Below are 27,601 nucleotides of genomic sequence, written 5' to 3'. Positions count from 1 at the left end.
TGTCATCATCTTCTGGAACATCATCATAACAATCCAATCCCTGAATTTCCTGGTGAATTTCTTGTGACTCCATTTCTTTCAGAATCAGTGGACCAAATCTCATGTTTAGCCTAGGGGGGCCTTATTTTCGGGGGGATGCCTTATATTTCACTCAGAAGGAAACTTGTAAGTAGGTCTTATTTTCGGAGGATGTCTTATTTTCGGGGAAACACGGTAGATCGTGGAACATGCTGGGAAAAGTGCAGTCTTTCCATGCCTGAGTATTTATTGAACATGCCTTGTGAATCTCTAAAAGCAAATAAAAAATACTGCTGCATTTTTTTTTGTATGATATGTAGATTTCCTTCTATAGATTGAGTTTTTATTTTTTAAATGCTCGTCCTTGATGTTTTATATAAACATAGCCTTGGAATCGTTCCAACTCTGGTTAGTTTTCATTCTCAATGTTAAGATTAGTGGAGGGTTTTTGTAAACCACAACATTACTACTTAGTCATTGAACAACTTTTTTATTGAGTAGAAATGGCAGTAATTTTTCAACATGAAGGTAAATTAGTGATTCTCTTCACTTTTGATTAGTTAATTCTTAGAAAGCTAATTGAAAGAAATGCCACATTATGCAGAGATTCTTAAATATTGCTGACTAAACAACTAAGACTATGCTGCAAAGAAAGAAACAGTACATATGACTGTTGCTAGTCTCATAACTGAGATAGGCCATAATTCTTTTTTTTAAAAATATATTTTATTGATTTTTGTACAGAGAGGAAGGGAGAGAGATAGAGAGTCAGAAACATCAATGAGAGAGAGTCATTGATCAGCTGCCTCCTGCACACCCCCCACTGGGAATATGCCCGCAACCAAGGTACATGCCCTTGACCGGAATCGAACCCAGGTCCCTTCAGTCCCCAAGCCGACGCTCTATCCATTGAGCCAAACCGGTCCCGGCAGGCCATAATTCTTATAAACCTAATTCAACCCAAGGTAACCTCCAAAATCTCTTTAGGTCGTGATACCTATTTTTTCCTAAGTTGGACAAAATATCAACTATATTTGTTTGGATTTATTGATATCTGCATAATTGATGAAGGTTTGAATGTTTAAAGAAATGGAAGTTTTGTCTATTCACTCTATCCAATATTTGTACCCTTCAAAGAGATGGAGAGTCTTAATCCCTGTTTTTAGGAAACTCAAAATGTAGGAATAATGAGAACAACACTGGGCTGGTTCAGGATGTGTGGAGTCGATTCCTAGTATGATCTCCTACTGGCTACATGACCCTAGGCAGGCCACCTTACCTCTTAATCTGTTAACTCATCTGGGTGAGTTATATTTTTTATATAAACTAATCCTCAGCCAAGGACATGTTTATTGATTTTGAGAGAGAGAGAGAGAAAGAGAGAGAGAGAAAGAGAAAGAGAGAGAAACATCAATCAGTTGTCTCTCGTATGTGCCAACTGGGATTGAACCTGAAACCTGGGTATGTGCCGGGACCGGGAATTTCGACTTTTAGGCGTATGGGATGACACTCCAACCAGCTGAGCCACATCAGCCTGAACCAAACTGGCTACGGTCCTAAAGCACTCTTAAAATCATTTTTTATCATTATAACCTACTTTATGTAACCTTATAGATTAAGACCTAGGCATGGAGAAGTTAACTAAATTTGTCTTGAGCATGCAGTAATCCATAATAGAGCCAGAACTATAACCTAGGACTCCACCTCCTAAATCAGTGTGTCTTCCCTTCCCCCCACCTTCCCTATTCAGGGTATTGCTTTATCAGTAAATCACTTTATAGCTTTTACTTATTTTTCTTTTACAGGGTTAATTATCTAAATTGTAAAGAAGTTTGACATTCCTGGGTACTTCTGCAAAGGACCTTCTTCAGTTTTGCTCAAGAGAAGGCTCTGAATCTGTCGAGTGGCCCTTACAGTACTTTGTGTGGATTATACATATAGATGTTTTCATGAAGAGAAGTGAAAAGCCAGAAGGATATAGACAAATGAGGCCTAAGACCTTTCCTGCCAGTAACTATACTGGCAGCAGCCGGCAAATGTTGCAAGAAATTCGGGAATCCCTTAGGAATTTATCCAAACCATCCGATGCTGCAAAGGCTGAGCATAACATAAGTAAAACGTCAATTGAAGATCCTCGACAAGTCAGAAATCCACCCAAATTTGGGACTCATCATAAAGCCTTGCTGGAAATTCGAAACTCGCTACAACCATTCGCAAATGAAACAAGTCGGAGTACTCTAGAGGTTAATCCACAAATGCTGCAAGATTTACAAGCTGCTGGATTTGATGAGGTAAGAACTTTTAAAAACAAAAGAAAGGATGTTTCTTACATTACACATTTTTAGTGACTTCCTGCCTAAATGTTTCTTTTAATATGTATACAAATTTGTGTATTGTATTAGCGTGGAATGTTCACAATTTCACAGTTTGATTCCTGGTGGAGGCATATGCTCAGGTTATGGACTCGATCCCATTGTGGGGCTAGGGGGCATGCAGGAGGCAGCTGATCAATGATTCGCATCATTGATGTTTCTGTCTTTCCCTCTCTTCTTTCTGAAATCAATAAAAAAAATTAATAAAAAAGTAAAAAAAAGAAAGAATGGGAAATAGCCCTGGCTGGTGTGGCTCGGTTGGGTGTCATCCCGGGCACCAAAAGGTTGCTGGTCAGGCACATGCCTGGGTTGCAGGCTCGATTCCTGATTGGGGCGTGGGGGGTGGGGGAGAACACGACTAGGGGAATGGCACCACATCAATGTTTCTCTTTCCCTTTCTCTCTCTTTAAATACTAAAAAAAAAGAAAAAAAAAAGAATGAGAAGTAATCAGAATTATATTGCTATGATTTTACCTGGAAGAAGTTAAGCCTAGAAAATAAAACCCAACTAATTGTTACATCGAGGTGAAAATATTAAATAGTTGGAGGATTTGATGGTTTGTTTTGTTTTCTTTAGTAATTTGAAAATGTATCGATTTTTATAGTAGTTTTACAAATAGGACATGAATATTATGATTTGGAGTCCTGTTCTTCATAATTGGATTTTTTAGTGGAACTCATAGTGCTCTTTCCCTCTTATTAATTATAAGATTTAAATTTTGTTTCTTTTTTTAATTTCATGTCAGGATATGGTTATACAAGCTCTTCAGAAAACTAATAACAGAAGTATAGAAGCTGCAATTGAATTCATTAGTAAAATGAGTTACCAAGATCCTCGACGGGAACAGATGGTTACAGCAGCTGCCAGACCTATTAATGCCAGTTTGAAACCAGGTGATTAATCAAACTTTTCCCCTACTCTTTTATTTTGTAGCATTGTCTTAAAATATATCAAGTCTTTAGTTTCAGAAGTTGGTAAAAGCATCACAGTAAGAGAAAGTCTCAAGTTAGGATAACAATGTTACAGTGTTCACTAGACCAAAATGAATGAGAGCATGGCCCTAAAGTTCCATAGGTAATTCTGATAGGCAGCAGTAATTAAGAACTAAATTAGTTACATTGCAACTGAAATATTCCTTTTAACCACAGATATAGTTCAAACTATTTTTTATTCTAAGAGTAAAAACATGTTTATCATAGAACATTTAGAAAATATTAAGCAAAAAGAAAACACTATTTATACCCACAAGATTTTGTTGTGTTTTGTTTCTTAGTCTTTTTTCCTGTGGAAAACTTGGGTTGGTTTATACATGTGCATATTGATTCTTTTGTTTAAGCAAAAAATGGATCATACTGAAACCTTCATTCATTTAATATACCATGCATAACATTCATTGTTATTAAATGGAATGATTTTAACAGATACATTAAAATAGATTTATCACATATTTTATTTAACCAGTCTCTCAATTTTGACATTTATCTTTTTTCCCATTATAAATGCATTGTTCCTAAATATTTGTACATTCCTGGTGATTTTGTTAAATTTTTTAAAACTTGCAGAAATTTAAGGCTTCTCTTAGATTTTGCTGTCAGAAAGATGTTACCAACTTATATTTTCCCAATCAGTTTAATATGAGAATTCCTATAATTGTAAATCTTAGGTATTATATTTTGAAAAAGAATATGAACTCCATGGGCCATCCAAATCGTTTTATTCAAATAGAGGATTTGTTGTTGTTGTTTTGTTTTGTTTTTTAATATATCTTTATTGATTTCAGAGAAAAGGAGGGATAGATAGAAACAATGTAGAGAGAGAATCATTGATTGGCTGCCTCCTGCACACCCCTCACTGGGGATCAAACCCAAAACCTGGGCATTGTTCCCTGATTGGGAATTGAACCATGACCTACTGGTTCATAGGTCAACACTTAACCACTGAGCCACACTGGCAGGGCAGTATGTTTATTTATGTATGTATGTATTTATTAAATGTATTTTACTGATTTTTTTTACAGAGAGGAAGGGAGAGAGAAAGAGAGTTAGAAACATTGATGAGAGAGAAACATCTATCAGCTGCCTCCTGTACAACCTCCCACTGGGGATGTGCCTGCAACCAAGGTACATGCCCTTGACTGGAATTGAACCTGCGACTCTTTAGTCCACAGGCTGAGGCTCTATTCACTGAGCCAAACCAGTCAGGGCTCATTTTTGTATATTTAATGGCTGTGGAAATACTATCTCATTTTACATTGTTTATACGTTATTTTTGTATTGGCATTTTAATTCTTTGTTAATCTTGTGTGTTTTTGTACTAATTTACTAGAGGTCCAGTGCATGAATTCATGCACAGGTGGGGTCTGGCAGGCCCAGCCCCTTTCAGGAGGAGGAGATGGCAGGAGGTTAGCTGGCCGGCATGTCCTGATTGGGGCCTGATCAGGGATGGGTTGGCTGGAGGGAGGGGCTGAGGAGGTTGGCTGCTGGTTAGATATATAGGTAGATAGATAAGAGGCCTTATTATTCAATTTTTCTCTCATTCAGCACATTTTTATTGATTAACAACTGTTTCATGCCATTTGCTGGGCATTGGGTATAAAGATCTTGCCCTTTTATGAAGTTGCCATTCTAGTAAGGAAGATCAAATACATGTGGAATTATCCTATCTGATAGAGGGAATATGCTCATTGACCATAATTGCCCTCACAAAGATAGTGGCACCCACAGCCACAAGATGGCATTGCCCACTCCCCTTAGCCCCGTGTGCCCCCAGGCGGGTCCGGCTGCTCCTCGCACTTGCCTCTAGAGTCCCCTCAACCCCCAACTGCCCAGGGCCGGCCGACGCACGGGCAAGCCTCCTCCCAGGGCCACCTGAGGCTTGTCCTGCCAGCAGTGGCAGCAGCAGGGGTGTGATGGGGCGTCCCTTTCCCCTGATCGCCAGGTTGCCTCCCTACCCTGAGGGCTCCCAGACTGAGAGGGGGCAGGCCGGGCTGAGGAACCTCCCTACTGTGCATGAATTTTCACTCACTGGGCCGCTAGTAATTGCAAAAGTGTGAATGAAGAGGGGAGAGAGAGTTCCATGGCACTGTGGACTCTTATAATAGAGTGATCTTTTTTTTTTTAATGTAATCAAGGAGATAAGAGAAAACCTTCCTGTGAAACTAATAATAGAACCAATATCTGAAGAAAGACAAGGGAATGACTTTAGTGAGGAAGAATACCCTAATGCTTGGCCTCTTTGACAGGTTTTGATACCACATTGGAAGAAAGTGGTTATAGCACTGACAACAAAAGTATGAGATAGGACTGGAGAAGGACTGTATTGATTTTATCATAAGAGCAGTAAGCAGTTAAGGAAACATTTCAAGTAGGGTGATGACAAGATTAAATTTGTATTTTTAAAACATGGCTGCAGGGGACGGAAGAACAGATTAGAGACAGCAAGAGATGGTATCTGGATAGATTTGATAAGAGACTGTTTACAGGAAATGGAGGTATTCTGGACTGGGCAGTGGAGAAAAGTGAATGAAGTAAGAGACATGGGAAGAGTATTGGTGACAAGGATTGGTGATTGCATATGGGCGATGATGCTAGAGAGGGATGACTCTTAGGCTTTCGGTGTGGAAAACGGAGGGGATGGTGATACACTACATTATGAAAGAGAATACTAAGAGAAAACAGGATTTGGGGAGAAAGATCATGCATAAGTCTGGTTGTAGACGTGAGTTTGAGTTAAGCTCAAAGTGAAGATGTCAGTAGGAAGCTAGTTAGATACATTTTTTTGTATTAGCCTTACATAGGTCACCTAAAGGATGTAACAGACAAAAGTGACAATATGGACTATAACCAAGCTTACTGCTTTGTAGCTGATAGGAGAGGATAAGCCTGCAAAGAAGACAGAAAATTTAGCTAAAAAGGAGCTAAAAAACCAATATGGTTTCAGGTATCTGGAAATCCTACAGAAGAGCATGTTAAAGAAGGGGGAGGAGGGAAAGAGGTTGACCAAGGTGAGAACTAGGAAGTACCTTGTTGACTTTAATGACGTGGTATATTAGTTTGCTAGGACTGTTATATCAAAATACCAAAGACTGGGTGGCTTAAATAATAGATATATTCTCTAACAGTTCTGGAGGCCAGAAGTCCGAGGTCACAGAGACAGCAGATTGGGTTTCTCCTTCCATGGTTTGCAGATGACCATCTTTACTGGGTCTTTTCATGGTCGTCCCTCTGCATACACATGTGTCTGGTGCCTTTCTATGTGTCCAGATTTCCTCATAAGTTCCCAGTCATACTTGATTAAGGCTTACCAGAACTTACTGAATTTTAGGGGGCATAATGCAGCTCATAAGACATGAGTAACTTATTTTTGTTTAGTCATAGGAGCATAATTCAAATTGTTGTGAGTTGAGTAATAAATGGATATGAAGTAAAAACTCAAGTATAAACAAATTGAAAATTTTTCTATGAAGAGAGTGAGGACATTAGCAAGAATAGTGCTTCCTATCTGTGATGAAGATCTTTTTATTTGTTCATTTTTAATTTATTATGGATTAGTAATTTTATAAAATACATTACCAATGAATTATTAGAAAATTTTAAATTTAAATGACACACCAAATATAAATCCAAATATTTCATTACCACATTTTAACAGCATAAAATTACTTTGTCAAATTTCTGTAAGTCTCTAAATTCTTATTCTCAGCTTCCATACTTATCTTCTATCATGTCAATATCAATTTGTGAACCAGCACCAAATAAGTCTTTGAGGAAGTGGTCTATATTGGAGTGGATGGAGAGCCTTATTATTTTTCTTAGTACCAAAGACTTAGGCAAGTTTAAAAGATAATTACAAGATTCTAGTTAAGAGCATGAAATTAAGTATATAAGCCTGACTGACCTGACTCAGTAGCTGAGTGTCAACCTACGAATCAGGAGGTCACAGTTTGATTCCCGGTCAGGGCACATGCCTGGGTGTGGGCTCAGTCCCCAGTGAGGATGTGCAGGAGGCAGCCAATCAATGATTCCCTCTCATTGATGTTTGTATCTCTCTCCCTGAAATCAATAAATATATATATTAAAAAGACATTAAATGTTCAAGAGAGAAGAATCAAGTAAGATTCTTGAGAATCCAGAAGAAAGGATCCAAAGCATGAGAGCTTATTAGCTTGACAAAGGAAGCGAAACAATCCTCTTGCTCTAATGGGCAAATTGGCTTAGGTTATGTAGGTAAGATAACGGAATTACTTTCCAATGTCTTCCGTTTTCTCTGAAGTAGAAAAATCATATCATCTGCTAAGAGTGATGGGAGAGGAATGGGGCAGGCGATTTGAGGAGACTGGCAAGAGTCATGGCGGAGACAAAAGGAAATATTAGGATTTCCTGGCAGTGCTGAGACTTTTAGTTGATGCTGATCATGAATTTATTGTAGAATCAATCTGCTCTTAACATCACCTTCTCTAGCAGGAATAATTTATAACTGGAGCTTTACTAAACAAGTACAAAATAAGTAAGAGATAAAGGGAGTTCAGGATATTGCCAAAGGGTAATTTAATTTCTTAATCAGAGCACATTCTTTCTCTGTCTTTAGTGGCTTCTCATTCCTTCCAAACTCCTCTCCTTTATTACTGGCTTCATTACTCTCAGACTTCCCGGTCAGCAGGGCACATGCTTGGATTGCAGGCTCGATCCCTAGTGGGGGCGTGCAAGAGGCAGCCAATCGATGATTTTCTTTCATCATTGATGTTTCTTTTGCTCTCTCCCTTTACCTTCCTCTCTGAAATCGATAAAAATATATTTTAAAAAAGGAAAAATGTAGGAGGTTAATAGGTCTTGATGAGGTTGAAGAACATTTGTAGTGGGAATAAACAGAACTTAGAGTATATACCTTAAATTACTGATTTTGAGAAAGAAACATATGGATGGTATCAAAATTAGAAATGTGATCTTGGGAGTGATATTTGAGTTTGAATGGAGAAACAGAGGTGAGGATTATGGATGATTTGTCCATGTGGATGATATGGAATGTTGGCAAGGCGTAGTGTAGACCAAAGTTATGGGTGATTGGGGACAAACAAGCAAGAGTTCATTAAGAGAAATGAACTTGGCCTCCTAGGTGGCATGGATTTCCAAAAAGCTGGATTAAAAAAATATATATATATATAAATGAAAGTGATGATTTGGAAGCATAATTGGAGAGCAAAGACGTAGAATTCCACATTTTAGCCAATTTACTTTTAATGGAAACTTTAATTGCAGAGGGCTGAAAGGAGTGTCAGCAGAAGATAACCAGCTGTAAGGAGTGGTAGGAAAGCTTGGAGCAGAGCTTGGGGATGTAGGAGCATTTGGTGGTTGTAAAGCAGAACATGTCTAGAAGGCAGTTGTGTGGCAGAAAATTAGAATAGCAGGGATGGCAGTCTATTTGAGGGTTGCAGTGTCTTACATTTTGATTGGTAAACGCCTTGTGAGTGGTGTATGTTTAGTCTCAGCTGGTTATCTAAGGAAGGTGGCCACAGGACTTACCTAGCTTGCCCAGAGTGATGACTTCTCCTGAAGTCATGGACCCACGATGCTGGCCAGCCTACATGAAATAAACTACATTCGGATCATTTACTACTTTTTTCTCACGTGTTATTAGATATGTTTTCTCCCAGGATGAGAACTTTTCAAATTTGTGGATGTTTCTGTTTGTTTTATTTTGTTTTAATGGTGATAAGTGCTTTATATGTTTACATCTGTTAGTATTTTACTGTATGCTCGCTACCTTTGTCAGACTTGGAAAGACCTTGCAAAGAGGTATCCTAATGTTATTCAGTGATCACTTGTTTTTTCCTAGTATTTGTCTTTTTTCCTCATCTTTAACACTTAAATGTTTAATTATTCTGGATTGTATTAATTTATATTATTTTTATACAACTTTCTTTATATATAAAATATATATCTTTTGCCAAGTAACCAGACCATTTTAAGTATCTTTTCTTATAACATATTTTTTCTTGCCCACTCATTTATTTGGAAATTCCATTAAAGAGAGACTCTGTAAAATCCATACCTTATTTAGTGTAATAATTCCCTGCTGGGTTTTTTGTTTGTTTCAAAAGCCTTATTGAAATGTATTTAAAATTAGTTATTGTATCTAACAAAATTACAAATGGACATGTTTGGCTCACTAATGCCACTTTGATAGTTTATAAAATGAAAAAATTTTTAATGTTATTTAAAAAAAAAAAAAAGATTTCAGAGAGGAAGGGAGATTAAAATATTGATGTGAATCATTGATCGGCTGTCTCCTGCATGTCCCCTACTAGGGATTGAGCCCACAACCAGAATCGAACTTGGGACCCTTCACTTTGAAGGCCCTGTTGTATCCACTGAGCCAAACTAGCTAGGGCATGAAATGAAATTTTTTAATAAATGTGTTTTTATTGATTTTAGACAGAGAGGAAGGGAGGAGGAGAGAAAGAAACATCAACATAGATTGGCTGCCTCTTGCACGCCCTCTGCTGGGCACATGCTATAGCAACCAACCTCTTGGTGTACTGAGCAAAATCTGTGAAGCTGAAGTGAAATTTTTTTCCCATGGCTTTTTTTTGTTGTTGTTTTGTTTTGTTTTGTTTTTTGTTAAGAAACAGACTAGAAACAGCCTTAATATCCATCAAAAAAGGAACTGATTAAATAAATTTGGGTATATTTATACAGTAAAAAAAAATGATAACGTTTTTAAAAGTAAGGAAACACTTTATATACTGATACAGAATCTTCAATTTTTTAAAAATACACTTTTATTGATTTCAGAGAGAAAGGAAGAGGGAGAGAGAGAGATAGAAACAGCAGTGATGAGAGAGAATCATTGATCGGCTGCGTCCTACAAATCCCACAGGGGATGGAGCCCACAACCCGGGCATGTTCCGTTAACTGGAATCGAACCTTTCAGTTCACAGGCCGACGCTCTATACACTGAGCTAAACTGGCTACTGCAGAATCTTCAATTTTTTAATGAAAAGAGCAAGGCACTATATTATATATAGGAAGTATACTGTTTACTTGTGTATCCTTAAAATATTTGACGAGATTGGTTACCTTCAAGGAAGGAAACTGGTTGGCTATGGACAGAAGTGCGTATTTCTTTGTACCTTGAATTTTGAATTATGAGAATATATTGCCTACTCAAAAATACAATATTAAAAGGAAAAATAAAACCACTTACTGAAATTTGATTTTTCTAATTCTTTTTTTATTGTTGACTCTATGACAGATGTTCTCATAGTCCCCCCTTCGCCTCCCTGATTTGTATGACTGGAAAGAGAATTATCATGTAGTAGTGTCAGAATTCCAAGCTAAATTTTTCAAAAATAAGAAGTTAAAAATGTTTTCCCCCCTCTGTTTTATGATCATAGGGAGTGTGCAACAATCAGTTAACCGCAGACAAAGCTGGAAAGGTTCTAAAGAATCCTTAGTTCCTCAGAGACATGGCCCACCACTAGGAGAAAGTGGGGCCTATCGTTCCGAAAGTCCCAACTCACAAACAGATGTAGGAAAACCTTTGTCAGGATCTGGTATCACAGCATTTGCTCAAGCTCATCCTAGCAACGGACAGAGAGTGAACCCCCCACCGCCTCCTCAAGTAAGGAGTGTCACTCCTCCGCCACCCCCGAGAGGCCAGACTCCTCCTCCAAGAGGTACAACGCCACCTCCCCCCTCGTGGGAACCAAACTCTCAAACAAAGCGCTATTCTGGGAATATGGAATACGTAATCTCTCGAATCTCTCCTGTTCCACCTGGAGCCTGGCAGGAGGGCTATCCTCCACCTCCTTTGAACATGTCCCCAATGAATCCTCCTAATCAGGGACAGAGAGTCATTAGTTCTGTTCCTGTTGGCAGACAACCAATCATCATGCAGAGTTCTAACAAATTTAACTACCCACCAGGGAGACCCGGAATTCAGAATGGTAGTGGTCAAACTGATTTTATGATACACCAAAATGTCCCTGCTGGTGCAGTGACTCGGCAGCCACCCCCTCCGTATCCTCTGACCCCAGCTAGTAATGGACAAAGCCCTTCTGCTTTACAAACGGGGGGATCTGCGGCTCCTTCATCATATACAAATGGAAATATTCCTCAATCTATGATGGTGCCAAATAGAAATAGTCATAATATGGAACTTTATAACATTAATGTTCCTGGACTTCAAACAACATGGCCTCAGTCATCTTCAGCTCCAGCCCAGTCATCCCCAAGCATTGGACATGAAATCCCTACATGGCAACCTAACATACCAGTGAGGTCAAATTCTTTTAATAACCCACTAGGAAACAGAACAAGTCACGCTGCTAATTCCCAGCCTTCAGCCACAACAGTCACTGCAATTACACCAGCTCCAATCCAACAACCTGTGAAAAGCATACGCGTATTAAAACCAGAGCTACAGACTGCTTTAGCGCCTACTCATCCTTCTTGGATACCACAGCCAATTCAAACTGTTCAACCTAGCCCTTTTTCTGAGGGTACCACTTCAAATATGACGGTTATGTCACCTGTTGCTGAAGCTCCAAATTATCAAGGCCCGCCGCCACCTTATCCCAAACATCTGCTACACCAAAACCCATCTGTTTCTCCGTATGAATCAATCAATAAATCTAACAAAGAGGACCAGTCACCTGGGCCCAAGGAAGATGAGGGTGAAAAAAGTTATGAAAATGTTGACAGTGGGGATAAAGAAAAGAAACAGATTACAACTTCACCTATCACCGTTAGGAAAAACAAGAAAGATGAAGAGCGAAGGGAATCTCGTATTCAAAGTTATTCTCCTCAGGCATTTAAATTCTTTATGGAGCAACATGTAGAAAATGTTCTCAAATCTCATCAGCAACGTCTACATCGTAAAAAACAATTAGAGAATGAAATGATGCGGGTAAAATCTTTTAAAATGTCCATTTTTATATTTGATCATCTATTTCCTTGGCGTTTATTTTAAAATATGGTGGTTCAGTCTTTTTCTTTGTTTTTTTTGTAGCTAAATATATTATCAGCTATTTAAGTCAGTAAACATTAAAGATTTTAATTATAGCATTTCATTTTAGTATTTTAAGATTTACTCTGAATTCCTATAATAAAGTTCTTCTAATAAGTTAAAAATATAATTTATGGTTTAGGTGTAATTGGAAATTGAAACGTGTTATCTTTTAGGTTTTACATGTTTTCTTACAATTTTTTTTAAGTAATTGGGGCTCATCTCTTGATACATTTATGAAAAGTTCATTTTTAATTAGTAATTTAAAAAAATCTTTATTGTTGAAAGTATTACATATGTTCCTTTCCCCCCCATTGAGCCTTTTTAGCCTGCCACGCCCCCCTTTACTTAGTAATTTTGAGCTTGTGTTTTTATTCACCAGGTTGTGGTCTTATTTGAAAGTGTCAGAGACATATCCTTCCAGTTATTTACCCATCTAATTTCATTATTATAATGTACTGGAAAAATGTGCTGAAATTATTAAAGTCCACTTAAAAGGAGATCAGAATAAATTTAATCTCTATCGTGATTCCATATAGATGCCTTCACTAGATATAGTAGTACTATTATTATTATTTTTTTAAATATATTTTATTGATTTATTACAGAGAGGAAGAGAGGAAGATAGAGAGCTAGAAATGTCGATGAGAGAGAAACATCGACCAGCTGCCTCCTGCACACCCCCTACCGGGGATGTGCCCGCAACCAAGGTACATGCCCTTGACCGGAATCGAACCCGGGACCTTTCAGTCCGCAGACCGACGCTCTACCACTGAGCCAAACCGGTTTCGGCGTACTATTATTTTTATCATGTGTTTATAGTTCAAAGGTTTGACTCTTAATCTTGCATCTATCGCAAGAGGTTTAAAAAAATTTTTAAAAAAAATTTATTGATTTTTTTACAGAGAGGAAGAGAGAGGGGGATAGAGTAAGAAACATCTATGAGAGAGAATCTGTTAGATGCCTCTTTTACGCCCCCTACTGGTGATGTGCCTGCAACCAAGGTACATGCATTTGACTGGAATCAACCTGGGACCTTTCAGTCCACAGGCCGCTGCTCTATCCACTGAGCCAAACTGGTTTCAGCAAGAAGCTTAAATTTTTAAAAAATATATATTTTAGTGATTTTTTACAGAGAGGAAGGGAGGGAGAGAGCTAGAAACGTCGATGAGAGAGAAACATCGACCAGCTGCCTCCTGCACACCCCCCACCGGGGATGTGCCCGCAACCAATGTACATGCCCTTGACCGGAATCGAACCCCGGACCTTTCAGTCCGCAGACCGACGCTCTACCCCTGAGCCAAACCGGCTTCGGCAAGAAGCTTAAATTTTTAATGAAATTTCCTCACACAATCTAAGAAAGCCATTTTTTAAAAATTATTTCTCTGAATCTGATTTCACAGTGTTGTAATTCCTGCTACAAATTGAATTTGTTATATAAATACCATGGTTATATGATTTATCCATATTTTAGTTCTTAAGATTTCTTACTAAAGTCTGTCTGTATGTATTTTCTTAGTTTATTTTTCCTTTTTCCTCTTCACTTTCACTAATAGCTGATTTAAACTTTTATGGTGTTGGAAGCTTTGCTGACTTCTGTAGCCTCCATTACTGTGTAGGCAAGTAAGATTTTAAGAGAAACAGTTCTATACTACCGGCATGCCACCCTTCTTAAAATATTTTGCATGCAAATACACATCCTAACAGAAGCATGAGGTTGCTATATTTTAATTATTCTTACATTTCTAGAATTAGACTTTTCATTAGTTAATAGCTAGCCAAAAATAAACTTTTCCTTCTAAATCTAGGTATTTCATATCTAGTTAGAAGTTGGTTTAGGTTTTTACCTGTGTAAAATAATCTTAATAAGTCACACTGACTATTCTTTTTTTAAGAAATATATCTTATTGATTTTTTTATAGAGAGGAAGGGAGAGAGATAGAGAGAAACATCGATGAAAGAGAAACATCGATCAGCTGCCTCCTGCACACCCTCTACTGGGGATGTGTCTGCAACCAAGGTACATGCCCTTGACCGGAATCAAACCTGGGACCCTTCAGTCTGCAGGCTAACGCTCTATCCACTGAGCCAAACCGGTTTCGGCCTATTCTTTGAAATGTTCCAAACTACCCTGTAACCATATAAGTTGTTAGTTTAAAACAAAATAGGAAAGAAAAATAAAGTAGGAGAAACTCTTTTCATTTTGTGTTAGTTATGGCTGTGAGTCCTACCCTTAATTCTAATGCTTTGAGAAAGATAAAGGAAAGACTATTAATGAATAGTTAGGTTAGAGAAGATATTCTTCTGTTCTTAATACATTAATTTTCTAGAATGAATGAACTTGAAATGGAATTTCTTTTCATGAAAGATAAAATGGAAGAGTATTTGAGGACCAGATATTTTCAAAGAGAAGAATATAATGAAGGCAAAGTAATGATGTAATTTGGAATGAATATGCATAAAATGATAGATGAGGATGCATGTGAACAGATGTTTGGTTATTGCACATTGGGAACATTTTTTTGAGTACATTAGAGGAGAGTAGAAAGCTGACTATTGGTATCATCTTCTTGCTCTCCACAGTAGAATCTTATACTCACCTTTTATATCCTCTTAACTATCCCTTAAGTTGCACTTTTGATAATTGATTTTTCTCTGAAATATATTTTAGATTTCTAACATGCTTTATTAAAAAGTATGCACTTAACCTTTAAATATATGCTTGAATTTTTCCAAGCTATTTCTTAATATTTTGTATAGAGAATAATTCTTCATTTAACATATAGTTTATTTACCTACTAGGTTGGATTGTCTCAAGAAGCCCAGGATCAAATGAGAAAGATGCTTTGCCAAAAAGAGTCTAATTACATTCGTCTTAAGAGGGCTAAAATGGACAAGTCTATGTTTGTGAAGATAAAGACACTAGGAATAGGAGCATTTGGTGAAGTCTGTCTAGCAAGAAAAGTAGATACTAAGGCATTATATGCAACAAAAACTCTTCGAAAGAAAGATGTTCTTCTTCGAAATCAGGTTGCTCATGTTAAAGCTGAGAGAGATATCCTGGCCGAAGCTGACAATGAATGGGTAGTTCGTCTATATTATTCATTCCAAGATAAGGACAATTTATATTTTGTAATGGACTACATTCCTGGGGGTGATATGATGAGCCTACTAATTAGAATGGGCATCTTTCCAGAAAATCTGGCACGATTCTACATTGCAGAACTTACCTGTGCAGTTGAAAGTGTTCATAAAATGGGTTTTATTCATAGAGATATTAAACCGGATAACATTTTGATTGATCGTGATGGTCATATTAAATTGACTGATTTTGGCCTCTGCACTGGCTTCAGATGGACACATGATTCTAAGTACTACCAGAGTGGTGAGTAAAATCATAAAAGTTTGTATATATTAGTATGATTTATTAATGCAATCGGTATATATAAAAGCCCAGCAACTGGAAAGGTGTAATGGCCAGAATGACCAGTGGCCATGACATGCACTGTGGCAGCCAACCAGCCTGATCTGGTCCCTGATTGCTGCCCCCACCCCCCCCCCACCTCTGCCCTGTCAGGCCCTGCCCCCAATCAGCCATCAACATCCTGATTGGGGGTGGGGCCGGCCAACGGCCCTCAACCCCTCCCCCCGGTTGGTCCAGCCTAATTGTTCGCATGGAGATGGGCCAGCTGGACCCTACATGTACACAAGTTTGTGCTCCAGGCCTCTAGTAAGACAGAATAAAGAAACGACAGCTGAATTAGATGAAGTAACTTGCCCAAGGTCACACAGAAAATAAGTGTAAGGGCTAGGCTTTGAACCCAGGTTTGTCTGATTACAGGGCCCATGTTATTTCTACTACACCACAGTGCCTCACCAAGATCCCTTCAAGTGCTAATGGAAGTGTAAGTCTATCTGACATTTGTTGAATACTTACTATGACTAGGTGCTTTACATATATTCTAATTTAATGCTTAGAGCAATCCTCTGAGGTAAGTAATATTAGCCTTCTGTGAATAACAGTAGATTGACAGTAAATGGATAGAAACTGGGACACTTGAACCTACTTTATTTTTTATATAAAAATATATTTTATTAATTTTTTATAGAGAGGAAGGGAGAAGGATAGAGAGTTAGAAACATCGATGTGAGAGAAACATCAATCAGCTGCCTCTTGCACTCCCTCTACTGGGGATGTGCCCGCAACCCAAGGTTCATACCCTTGACCGGAATCGAACCTGGGACCTTTCAGTCCGCAGGCTGACGCTCTATCCACTGAGCCAAACCGGTTTCGGCCTAACCTACTTTAACGTTCAGCTTAATGTAATATAATGTCTTCCAGATTCACCTGAATTACTTGGGGTTCATCTTAAAAATATGATTTTTAGCCTCTATTCCAGTTTACTGGTTGAAAATCTTCAGAGTATATAAATTGTTTTAATCAAATATTACAGTTAGGTTAATTTTAAACATATTTTTCTAGCTGATATCATCTAATCATGACTTTAACTACCATCTCCATGTCAGTGACTTCCAGATCTCTCCAGAAATGGTGTCTCCCTTTCACATGGATTTCTAATAGATCTTTCAAAGTTAACATTACGTGATTCTTTTTCCCCCATACACTCTACTTGTAATTCATCAGTATGTCCTGCCTACTCCACCTATAAATATATCGTGAAATTTTCTCCATCACCACTATTACCATCAGTGATTGGGCTCAGCCTTCCCAGTTACCAAGTTTAACTTGTATGTTAAACTATATACTTGGGGTAATAGCCTTTTAACTGGTTTCTTTTCACTTTTGTCCTCCATTATTGGTTTAAATGTAAATCAAATCTTATCATTTTTTGTTTGTTTCATACTCTCCAATGTCTTCTCACTGTACTTGGAATAAAAGGAAAACCACATCTTTTGTTTACAAAATCCATGTGCACTGGTTCCCACTCCATTTCCTATCATTCTCCTCTTTTTTAATTACACTGGTCTTTTCTCTGTTACTGTTGTTTCTGTAATAGAATGCCTTGCCCTAGTTTTTAAATGGTTGATTCCTATTTGTTTTTTACATATGTCACTTCAATTTGTCCCATCACTCCAGTTGATTCTCAACATGGGATGCATCACTATGTTTCCTTTTTTAAAAAATTTATTTTTAAACCTTTATTGTTGAGAGTGTTATAGATGTCCCCCTTTTTTTCCACCCCATTGCTTTCTTCCACCCAGTTCCCGCCTCTTCCCAGGCCTTCACCACTCTATTTTCTGTGTCCAATAGGTAAGGCATATTTGTTTATAAGTTCTTTGGTTAATCTCTTCCTGTCCCCTCTCTCCCTTCCCTCTTAGATTTGTCAGTCTGTTCCATGTTCCATGCCTCTGGTTCTATTTTATTCATTAGTTTATTTTGTTCATTATATTCCTTGTTCATTTATTTTGATTTTTAGATTCAATTGTTGATAAGCATTTATTGCCATTTTCTTTTTCTTTTTTTAAATCAATTTTTAAAATATACATTTTTATTGATTTCAGACAGAGAGGAAGAAGGAGAAGGAGATAGAAACATCAACGATGAGAGAGAATCACCGATGAGCTGCCTCCTGCACACCCTCACTGGGGATTGAGCCCAAAACCCAGGCATGTGCTCCTGGCCAGAATCGAATCTGGGACCCTTCAGTCCGCAGGCCAACGCTCTATTTAGTGAGCCAAACCAGCTAGGGCCATTTTTCATATTTTTTATCTTTCATTTCTTAAAGAAGATCCTTTAACATATCATGTAATACTGGTTTGGTAGTGATGAACTCTTTTAGCTTTTCCTGGTCTTTATCTGACCTTCAGTTCTAAAGTCCTGTGACCTTCTAGAGTAATTTTGGTTGTAGGTCCTTGCTTTTCATTACTTTGAATATTTCTTGCCATTTCCTTCTGGCCTACAAAGTTTCTGTTGAGAAACCAACTGACAGTTGGTTTCCTGGACTTGTATGTCTATTTCTTTCACCAGGTTAAGGGAAATTTTCTGTCATTCTTTTTAAAAATAGGTTTTTGATTTCTTGCTCCCTCTCTTCTTCCAGTACTCCCATGATATGAATGTCAGTACACTTGAAGTTATCCCAGAGACTTCTTACACTATCTTCATATTTTGGCATTTTTTCTTTTTGCTGTTCTGATTGGGTGTTCTTTGCTTCCTTGTATACAAAACTCTTGTTTTGATTTTGGCATGCTCTACTGTTGATCCCCTATAAATTATTCTTTATATCAATTAGTATACATGTCATTTCTGTCTGGTCCTTTTTTTTTTTTATTTTTTATTTTATTGATTTTTTACAGAGAGGAAGGGAGAGGGACAGAGAGTTAGAAACATCGATGAGAGAGAAACATCGATGAGAGAGAAACGTCAATTAGCTGCCTCCTGCACACTACTGGGCATGTGCCTACAACCAAGGTACATGCCCTTGACCAGAATTGAACCTGGGACCCTTCAGTCCTCAGGCTGACGCTCTATCCACTGAGCCAAACCGGTTTCGGCTGGTCCTTTTTTATGTTATTGCTATTCTAACTTCTTTGAAATTCTTACTAAGTTCTTTGAAGTTTTCATAAGTTCCTTGAGCGTCTTTGTAACCATTGCTTTGTATCTGGTAGTTTTATTGCTTCCATTTCATTTTCTTTTTCTGGAGATTTCTCCTGTTCTTTCATTCTCCTGTTTCTTTGTCTCTGCATTTTGGCTGCTTCCCTGTGTTGTTTCCCTGTATTAGGTAAATCTGGTATGTCTCTAGACTTGGTAGAATCTGGTATGTCTCAGCCTCCCCAGTCACCTGAGCTGGGCACTCCAGATGTGCCCCTGTGTGAGCCAAGTGCACTGTCTTATTGTAGTTGAGCTTTGATTGATGTTGGTGTCACTGGGAGGGATTTACCCCTCGGTCAATCAGCTCTGTGGACCAGCTGTGACTATAGTGAAAGAGCTGTTGTGCAGGAGCCAACCCTATGGAGTAGGACTTGCTTCAGTGGAGCTTTGGGGCTCACTGAGTCCTCCTCTTGAATCTGTTACTTGTGGATGTGATAGGTTTATAATGTGGCATGGTTGAAGTTGACCATTGGGTGCACTGGCTCTGAGGTCTCCCAGGAGGTGCAAAGTCAGCCTCTGCCTGTGCCTGGGGACACCCAGGATGAACTACAAAGCAATCTGTAGATGGCTGCTACTTGTGTTGAGCTTGGAGGTGCCCAGGAGATGCCAAGCTGTGAACCAGGATAGGCTGCTGCTAGTGCTGGGCCTGGGGCCATTTATTGAGAGAGACTGGGCACGCTGATGCCAGCTGCTGTTTGAGAGATTTTAGGAAAGTCCAAAGCATGAGGCAAGAGAGGCCAGTTGTATGGGAAAGCCTCTGGAAATGCCTTGGGTGAGCTTGTAAGTAGGGAGGGGTGGGGGTCTCAGAATCACCAGGTGGGGCGAAAAGTGTAAGCTAGTATGATGGAGATTCAAATATGGCGCAGCCTGTCATCTTTATGGTAGGGAGGACTGAGCAAAGGAACACTCTGTATGGGAGGAAACTGCCCCTCCATCTCTTAACCTGATTCAAGACAAATCCATTCCTCCCTGAATGTCCCACATTCTTTTCAAGCTGCTGCCCAGTTTTGGACCTCGGAGTGAGACTGAGTAAGTCCCATGCTATGTCCTTTAAGAGGAACTGCCTAGGACTTCTGCAGTCTCCATGTCACTCAGCCACAATCACTGCTGGATTTTATAGCCAGAATTTCTGGCAGTTTCTCTTCCCGGTACTGGAACCTTATACTAGTGACCTGGTGTGGGGCAGTGACTCCAGGGAAGCCTCTAAAGCCAAGATATCCCTCCCAATTTTAAACTACCACACATGGATGTGGGACCAGCAAGATTCCCGAGATGTCCTCCTCACATCTCTGCGCTTCCTACCAGTCTTTTTAAAAATATATATTTTATTGATTTTTTTACAGAGAGGAAGAGAGAGGGATAGAGAGAAACATCGATGAGAGAGAAACATGGATCAGCTGCCTCCTGCACACCTCCTACTGGGTATGTGCCCACAATCAGGGTACATGCCTTGACCGGAATTGAACCTGGGGCCCTTGAGTCCACAGCTGACACTCTATCCACTGAGCCAAACCGGTTAGGGCCCTCCTACCAGTCTTGATGTGCTCCTTTAATGCCCTATTCATTCAGATAGACTTCAGATGGTTCTGAATGATGGCTTTCAGTTATAAATTTTTAAGTGGTTGTGGGAGTACTGTTTACCAATGCCGCCATCTTGACCAAAAGCCCTGTTTCTTACATATTTGTTTATTGTGTTTCTTCCCTACAGAGAAGCTGCCTTAGAGAACCCTGTCTTTCTTATCATTGTCACTTGTTGAATGAATGAAACACTTATCTAATTTGTTTAGAACTTTGTCCAGAGTAGTAATGGGGAGCAGTCCGACTAACAGATTCTTAATCCTGCCTACTCCTGACTTTGTCATCATTTAACATTGAATACATTTCTGAATCTTGGGCTAATTTTTCTTAGTGTAACATTTGATCACTAGCTGTAGTCATTAATAAACACCATCAGTGATCTGATATACATTGTCATAAGGGATGAGTGTTGTTAACTATAAAGCATGATGCTAAAAAATTAAACAGACTCATGGTTTACTCTTGTTCTTACTGCTTTTATTTCTTTTTACTTTATAGGTGACCATTCACGGCAAGATAGCATGGATTTCAGTAATGAATGGGGTGACCCTTCTAACTGTCGATGTGGAGATAGACTGAAGCCACTAGAACGGAGAGCTGCACGCCAGCACCAGCGGTGTCTAGCACATTCTTTGGTTGGAACTCCCAATTATATTGCACCTGAAGTGTTGTTAAGAACAGGTGAAATATTTGTTTTATAAACAATCTCCAGCTGAAACTTGATTAGAATAGAGCTTAGTGTTTAGGTTTATAATAAAATTGTTAATTTTATAGTATAATTGGTGGCTTAATATTATGATTATATTAATTGAAGTGCTTATAAGTAACTATAACTTTGGTATCTTATTTTAGGCTATACACAGTTATGTGATTGGTGGAGTGTTGGTGTAATTCTTTTTGAAATGTTGGTGGGACAGCCTCCTTTTTTGGCACAAACACCATTAGAAACACAAATGAAGGTAAGGTGTAGAATCTATACCACAAGAATTGTCACAAAGTCCTTTACATTACAGATGTTTATCAGTTCTTTACTGATATATAGAGCATCTTATTCTGGAATTAAAGAACGAGCTTGGCCCTGGCCAGGTAGCTCATTTGGTTAGAGCATCGTCCTATTAAGCCAAGCAGGTTTGATCTCTGGTCAGGGCATATACAAGAGTCAACCAATGACTACATAAATAAGTGGAACAACAAATTGATGTCTTTCTCTCCTTTTACTCTCTCTAAAATCAATTAAAATTTTTTTAAATGAATGAACTTGAAAGGATATAGGAACCCACTAAGATTCTATCCATGGATTCTATCTAATCTCCTTCATCCCCTCATCACACTCTTATATTCTCCCTCATTTATAAACTGTACTCATATTTCATTCTCATAAAAATCTTTAGTACCTTTTTTAAAAAAAAGTTTTTATTTTATTTTTTTACAGCTCGCTTTTATATATATATATATATATATATATATATATATATATATATATATATATTATTGATTTTTTATAGAGAGGGAGAGAGAGTTAGAAACATCGATGTGAGAGTAACATTGATCAGCTGCCTCCTGCACACCCCCCACTGGGGATGTGCTCACAACCAAGGTACATACCCTTGACCGGAATCGAACCCAGGACTTTTCAGTCTACAGGCCAATGCTATATCCACTGAGCCAAACCGGTTTCGGCGAAACCATAATAAGTATTTACTGAACATCTATTATGTGTCAGGCAATTTGCCAAGCACTAGGAAATACAAAGACAAATAAAAATACATAGCCTTATGGAATTTTATACCGTAGTAGAGAACACAGGCATAAATAGGAACCACAGAATATTAGAGATATTATGATACAAGTAAATGTATAGAACAGGGAGGCACAGTAGAAAGTCATTTCTACAAGTAGTGCTAAAACTTATAGTGAGTCTTCTAATATGAAGTTGCCTGAAAAGGAGGGGATGAGAGGAAAGGTTATTTCCCACCAATGATTCATTATTAAAGGTAAGGAAGGTTAAATGCCATGCAATTTATTGTAAAATTTTACAAATAGACCCTAGCCAGTTTTTCTCAGTGGATAGAGCATTGGCCTGTAGGCTGAAGGGTTTAGTTCCCAGTCAGGGCACATGCCCTGGTTGCAGGCTTGACCCACTGAGGATTCTCCCTCATCATTGATGTTTCTACCTTCTTGGAAATCAATAAAAAATATATTTTAAAAAATTTACAAATAGTTCGGTAAGACTTTTGGTATAAAATTTTGGACTTAATTATCTTTTCCCTTCTAATTTTTAAAAATATTCTTTAAAGGTTATCAACTGGCAAACATCTCTTCACATTCCTTCTCAAGCTAAATTGAGTCCTGAAGCCTCTGATCTTATAATCAAACTTTGCCGAGGACCAGATGATCGCTTAGGCAAGAATGGTGCTGATGAAATAAAAGCTCATCCATTTTTTAAAACAATTGATTTCTCCAGTGACCTGAGACAACAACCTGCTTCATATATTCCTAAAATCACACACCCAACTGATACATCAAATTTTGATCCTGTTGATCCTGACAAATTATGGAGTGATGATAAAGAGGAAGAAAATGTGAATGACACTCTCAACGGATGGTATAAAAATGGAAAGCACCCTGAACATGCTTTTTATGAATTTACCTTTAGGAGGTTTTTTGATGACAATGGCTACCCATATAATTATCCAAAGCCTATTGAATATGAATATATTAATTCGCAAGGCTCAGGGCAACAGTCAGATGAAGATGATCAGCACACAGGCTCAGAGATCAAAAATCGTGATCTAGTGTATGTTTAACACACTAGGAAACCATTATAATGAGGATTTGCAAAAAGGCCTGAAATGCAGGGAGTTTTTAGGCTCTGAGTGTAAAATTATGCAAATGTGACAGAGCTGTGTGTGTGCTCTGCACAATATTTTATGTTCCTAAATTATGGAAAATCCTTTTAAAATGTTAATTTATTCCAGCCTTTATAATCAGTAATTTAGAAAAAAATTGTAAAGTAAATTATGAACTGAATATTATAGTCAGTTCCTGGTACTTAAAGTACTGAAAATAATAAAAAGTATGCTTTGTTTAAAAGGAGAAGCCTGGTATCTATTTGTACATATGTTAAATCATTTTAAAAGACAAGAGTTTTTGAAAAATTTTTGAAAGACAGTTTTAGTTTTATTTTGCTTTAACCAAATATGAAATATACCCCACATTTACAAAGTCCCCCCTCCTCCCTTCCCACTCCCATAACCTTGTTTTTGGTACAAAATAAGCTATCGAAATTAAGCCATCATGGTGGTGAGTGTTCCTAGGCTAATGATAATTTGCATAATTCATGTCTTGGAACTAAGAAATGCAGGGTGACAGGGTTGAAACAGGATGCTCATCAGAAGGGAAAAATAGATAAACTTCATTTACTTCTCACTGTGGAATATTTAATCTAGCATTTCTTTCTCAAGAATTACTGTCATTAAAGGAAACAAAGCACTACCGTTTTTCTTTACATATTGGTAATTTTAATGCTGCTTTCAGGTGGGTTTTTTAGTTTGTTTGTTTTTTGCCTTATATGAAATTTTTTTATTATTTGGGTTGATGTATTACATGATTACAGTCAGAAGGTTATGTCACAGAATACCAGTCCTTGAATTTTTTTTTTTAATTCTTGTTCTGGAGATTCCTGTACATCTTAGATTACTACTCTTAGAAGACTTTTTGGTTTTCTTTCTTTATATTCAGAAATTAGTTTGCTATTGAAATTAAAACCACTAACAGAAGCATATTCTTCTGCAGTCTATCCGTTGTTATCTTGGAAAAGACATCAAAATATTGTTAGAAAAGAAGCCTGACTATATTTGTGGATATATATTTTCATCAAGTATGAGGGCTGCTCTTTTCATTTTATATACTACATGTCTATTTGCATCTATTTATTAAAAATTCCAATATTTGCAGTTTGTGCTGCTTCCAGTTTTAAAAGGGGAACAAAGCTGCCATGAATCAGAATTTCTTATACTAAAAGCTAAGGTTTTCCATATCTTTGCTTTGAAATTTTAAAAGTAATTTCCACCATCCTAAGCAGAGATTTCAGTTTCATATAAAACTGATTAGAAATTATGGATACTCACTAGAACGGTACTTTTTCTATATTGTGACAGTTTTCATTATGTCATCACTAATATTGCAGGTTTCCTCTTTTCAGCACAGTGCTGCATACATGGATTGTTTATTGGCAAAGGAAAAGCTGGCTATTTGGCAATATTTTCCCTATGGGCTATTGATTGATGAAAAAATCATTAACTCTTAATTTAGGGGCCATTAGTAATTAGAGAAAGTTACATAGTGGTCCTAGTAGAAATTCAAGTCCTCCTAACCTATTTTAAGGTTAAATAATATGTTTTTCAACATTCCTATTATATAGGCTTAGGTTACAAGGAGACTTGTGCTCTCATACCAAACTATATTTAACTTATCTTTTAGGATGGGGAAAGGGTTCTATTCTTATATTAGTAAAATTTATATTTTCTTTTTCTTAAGCTCCACTGATAAGGAATTTTATCAAAACAATAATTGTGCATAAGAGGCATAATTTTAGTGATTTTCAGACTTTTTAGCTTTTTTTATATGAAAGCTTATGGAAATCATATCAATTCAAAGCTATTTCAGTTGAACCGGGGAGGGCAAAGATTAGCTCACAGTTCTCATGTTTCTATAGATAGTTCTCAGAGCTCAGCTTAAAACCAATGCACAACACGCTATGTAATGGATGGGTCTTTCTGGATCATGTTGATTTTTTGAAAATGTGATGAAATCATGTGGACTCTTCCCAGAATAATGGACATCAACACAATGCATAAAATGTGTGCAGTTTTAGGGGCTCTGGACATGTTGAAACATCATAAACTCTTGGTTAAAGACCTCTGTCCTATAAGAACACTGATATATTAAACTAAGAAATTTGCTTTTAATTTACTGGTTAGTGTTCAGATTAGCACATCTTGTATAAACATTGATGATTTGTGATGGAAAAGGTCTATACCATGTGATAAAGTAACCCTATGAATGCCTGGTACAGCACTGAGACATTTTAAACACCCTTTTAAGGGCACTGACATGGTTGGCTCTACAGACTTGACAAATATTTCCGAAGGACTTCTAATCAGACCATTTTAAGAAAATGCACTATGAGGTGACGGTCTGCATTTCATGGAACATTTGATTAGTTCTATAAAAATAAAATAGTTCAAGAATTTTTAGCTCAGTACTCAAAATTTTAAGACATCCCTCTTGCTCTTGGGCTTTTTCAGTCACATTTAAATTTCCATGTAGTTGTTTTATTATGGTGTAGTACAGTACAAAACCAACTTTGTTAAATGTATGTAATAGGAAAACTAAGGTGCTATCTCGTTCCCCTCTTTCCCCACAAAATCTGTTTGCCCTTATTTCTCAAATATAACAGACACTACAAATTTTATATTTTCAAATTACCTAACTTTTTGTGTTTTTCTGAAGCCATGTACAAGCCTTTGGTATCTGTAGTTTCAATAGTTTGGAGATACTGATTAGCTATCTTACTCCCAAACTATATCCAGTTCTTCCAGTAGAGAATCTGGTGCTTCCTGACCAAAAAATGACAACATCAAAATTCTATATGCTTTCAATTGAAATGGAATGAAAACATTGGTTATACATGTTTTCTTTTAAAAAAAATTTTCTACTTGTTAAAATCTGTTTTTGTTATACTTACACTTTTATGCATATCAATAGTATTTATAAAGTGTTCTATAATTATGTAATTGTAGATACTGTTATGTATTGTTCAGTGACATTCTAAGGCAGGCCCTATTGCTGTATCTTTTCTACCTTATTTGTAATAGAAACTATAGAATGTATGACTAAGAAGTCACTTTGAGATTGACTTTTTAAAAAAGTGATTACCTTCTGCTGTTGCAAAGTGCAAAACTGTGAGTGGAAATGTTTTATTCTGACTTAATAATATGTTAGAAATTAGAAAATACAATGGGAGGATTTTTAGATATTGCTGCTGCTGTTACCTAAGGTACTTTTAGATAATTTCTTTAATAAACAAAAATAAAATCCATTTGGTATTTAAAATGAAACAATAGCCTATTTGTTTTAATCTAAAAAAGTAATGTGGGTCAACCTATTAGTATATTTGTAAAGCGCCTTAATATATCCCTTCGTGGAAGGCACTGTACCACAGTTTACTTTTATATTGTATTGTGTATATAAGTATTTTGTATTAAAATTGAATCAGTACAACACTACAATTTTATAAAATAAAGCTTTGTTAGGAAAAGAAATTACAGCTTTGCAATATAAATTGTTTTGCATACTTTTGAATGTAGTAGATATGAATAATCAGTCTGTGTTTTTAATTAATCTATTTGTATTTCCCCAATCATTTTATCTAGTGTAACATTTGCTGGGATAATAAAAAACAAAACAAAATTAAAATCTTTCAATTATGTGTGGAAAGCTAATTTTTAAGTATGTTATTTTTATTCAAAGGTTTTTTAATAATTTTATTCTCAGAAAATTTATCATTAGAAATTTGATGCTTTTGAATTAAATATATAAAACTAATAATACCTAGTTAGGCTAAAGAAAACTGAACGAAGTTAGTATGAGCCAGTAAAATGGCTTCATAAAGACAATATTCCATGTTAAAGGTTTCCTTTAGATGAACAGATTTAAACCTTTTTAATTTTTTTTTAAAAATATATTTTATTGATTCTATACAGAGAGGAAGGGAGAGAGATAGAGAGTCAGAAACATCGATGAGAGAGTCATCGATCAGCTGCCTCTTGCACACCCCCCACCGGGGATATGCCCGCAACCAAGGTACATGCCCTTAACCGGAATCGAACCCGGGACTCTTCAGTCCCCAAGCCGACGGACGCTCTATCCATTGAGCCAAACCGGTCCCGGCTAAACCTTTTTAATTTTTAATCTCTGCATTTAGTATCATTTGAGTCCAGTTTTTAAAAGGTG

The 27,601-nt window shown here is 37.2% G+C and overlaps 1 protein-coding gene across 1 annotated transcript; it reads left to right on the top strand.

Annotated features, from left to right (window-relative positions):
• Window positions 1–1,936: 1,936 nt before the first annotated feature.
• Window positions 1,937–27,072, top strand: LATS1 (large tumor suppressor kinase 1). The gene is made up of 7 exons (XM_084890128.1): window positions 1,937–2,309; window positions 3,137–3,284; window positions 10,784–12,297; window positions 15,199–15,781; window positions 21,083–21,265; window positions 21,437–21,543; window positions 22,882–27,072. Exons 1-7 carry the CDS (start codon window positions 1,968–1,970, stop codon window positions 23,389–23,391), a joined length of 3,387 nt encoding a protein of 1,128 aa, XP_084746254.1. The 5' UTR covers window positions 1,937–1,967; the 3' UTR covers window positions 23,392–27,072.
• Window positions 27,073–27,601: the final 529 nt, after the last annotated feature.

This window comes from Pipistrellus hanaki (genome assembly GCF_964339955.1).
Source record: "Pipistrellus hanaki genome assembly, chromosome: 7".
In the NCBI taxonomy this organism is placed as follows: domain Eukaryota; kingdom Metazoa; phylum Chordata; class Mammalia; order Chiroptera; family Vespertilionidae; genus Pipistrellus; species Pipistrellus hanaki.
This window is presented reverse-complemented; position numbering and strand designations above follow the sequence as displayed.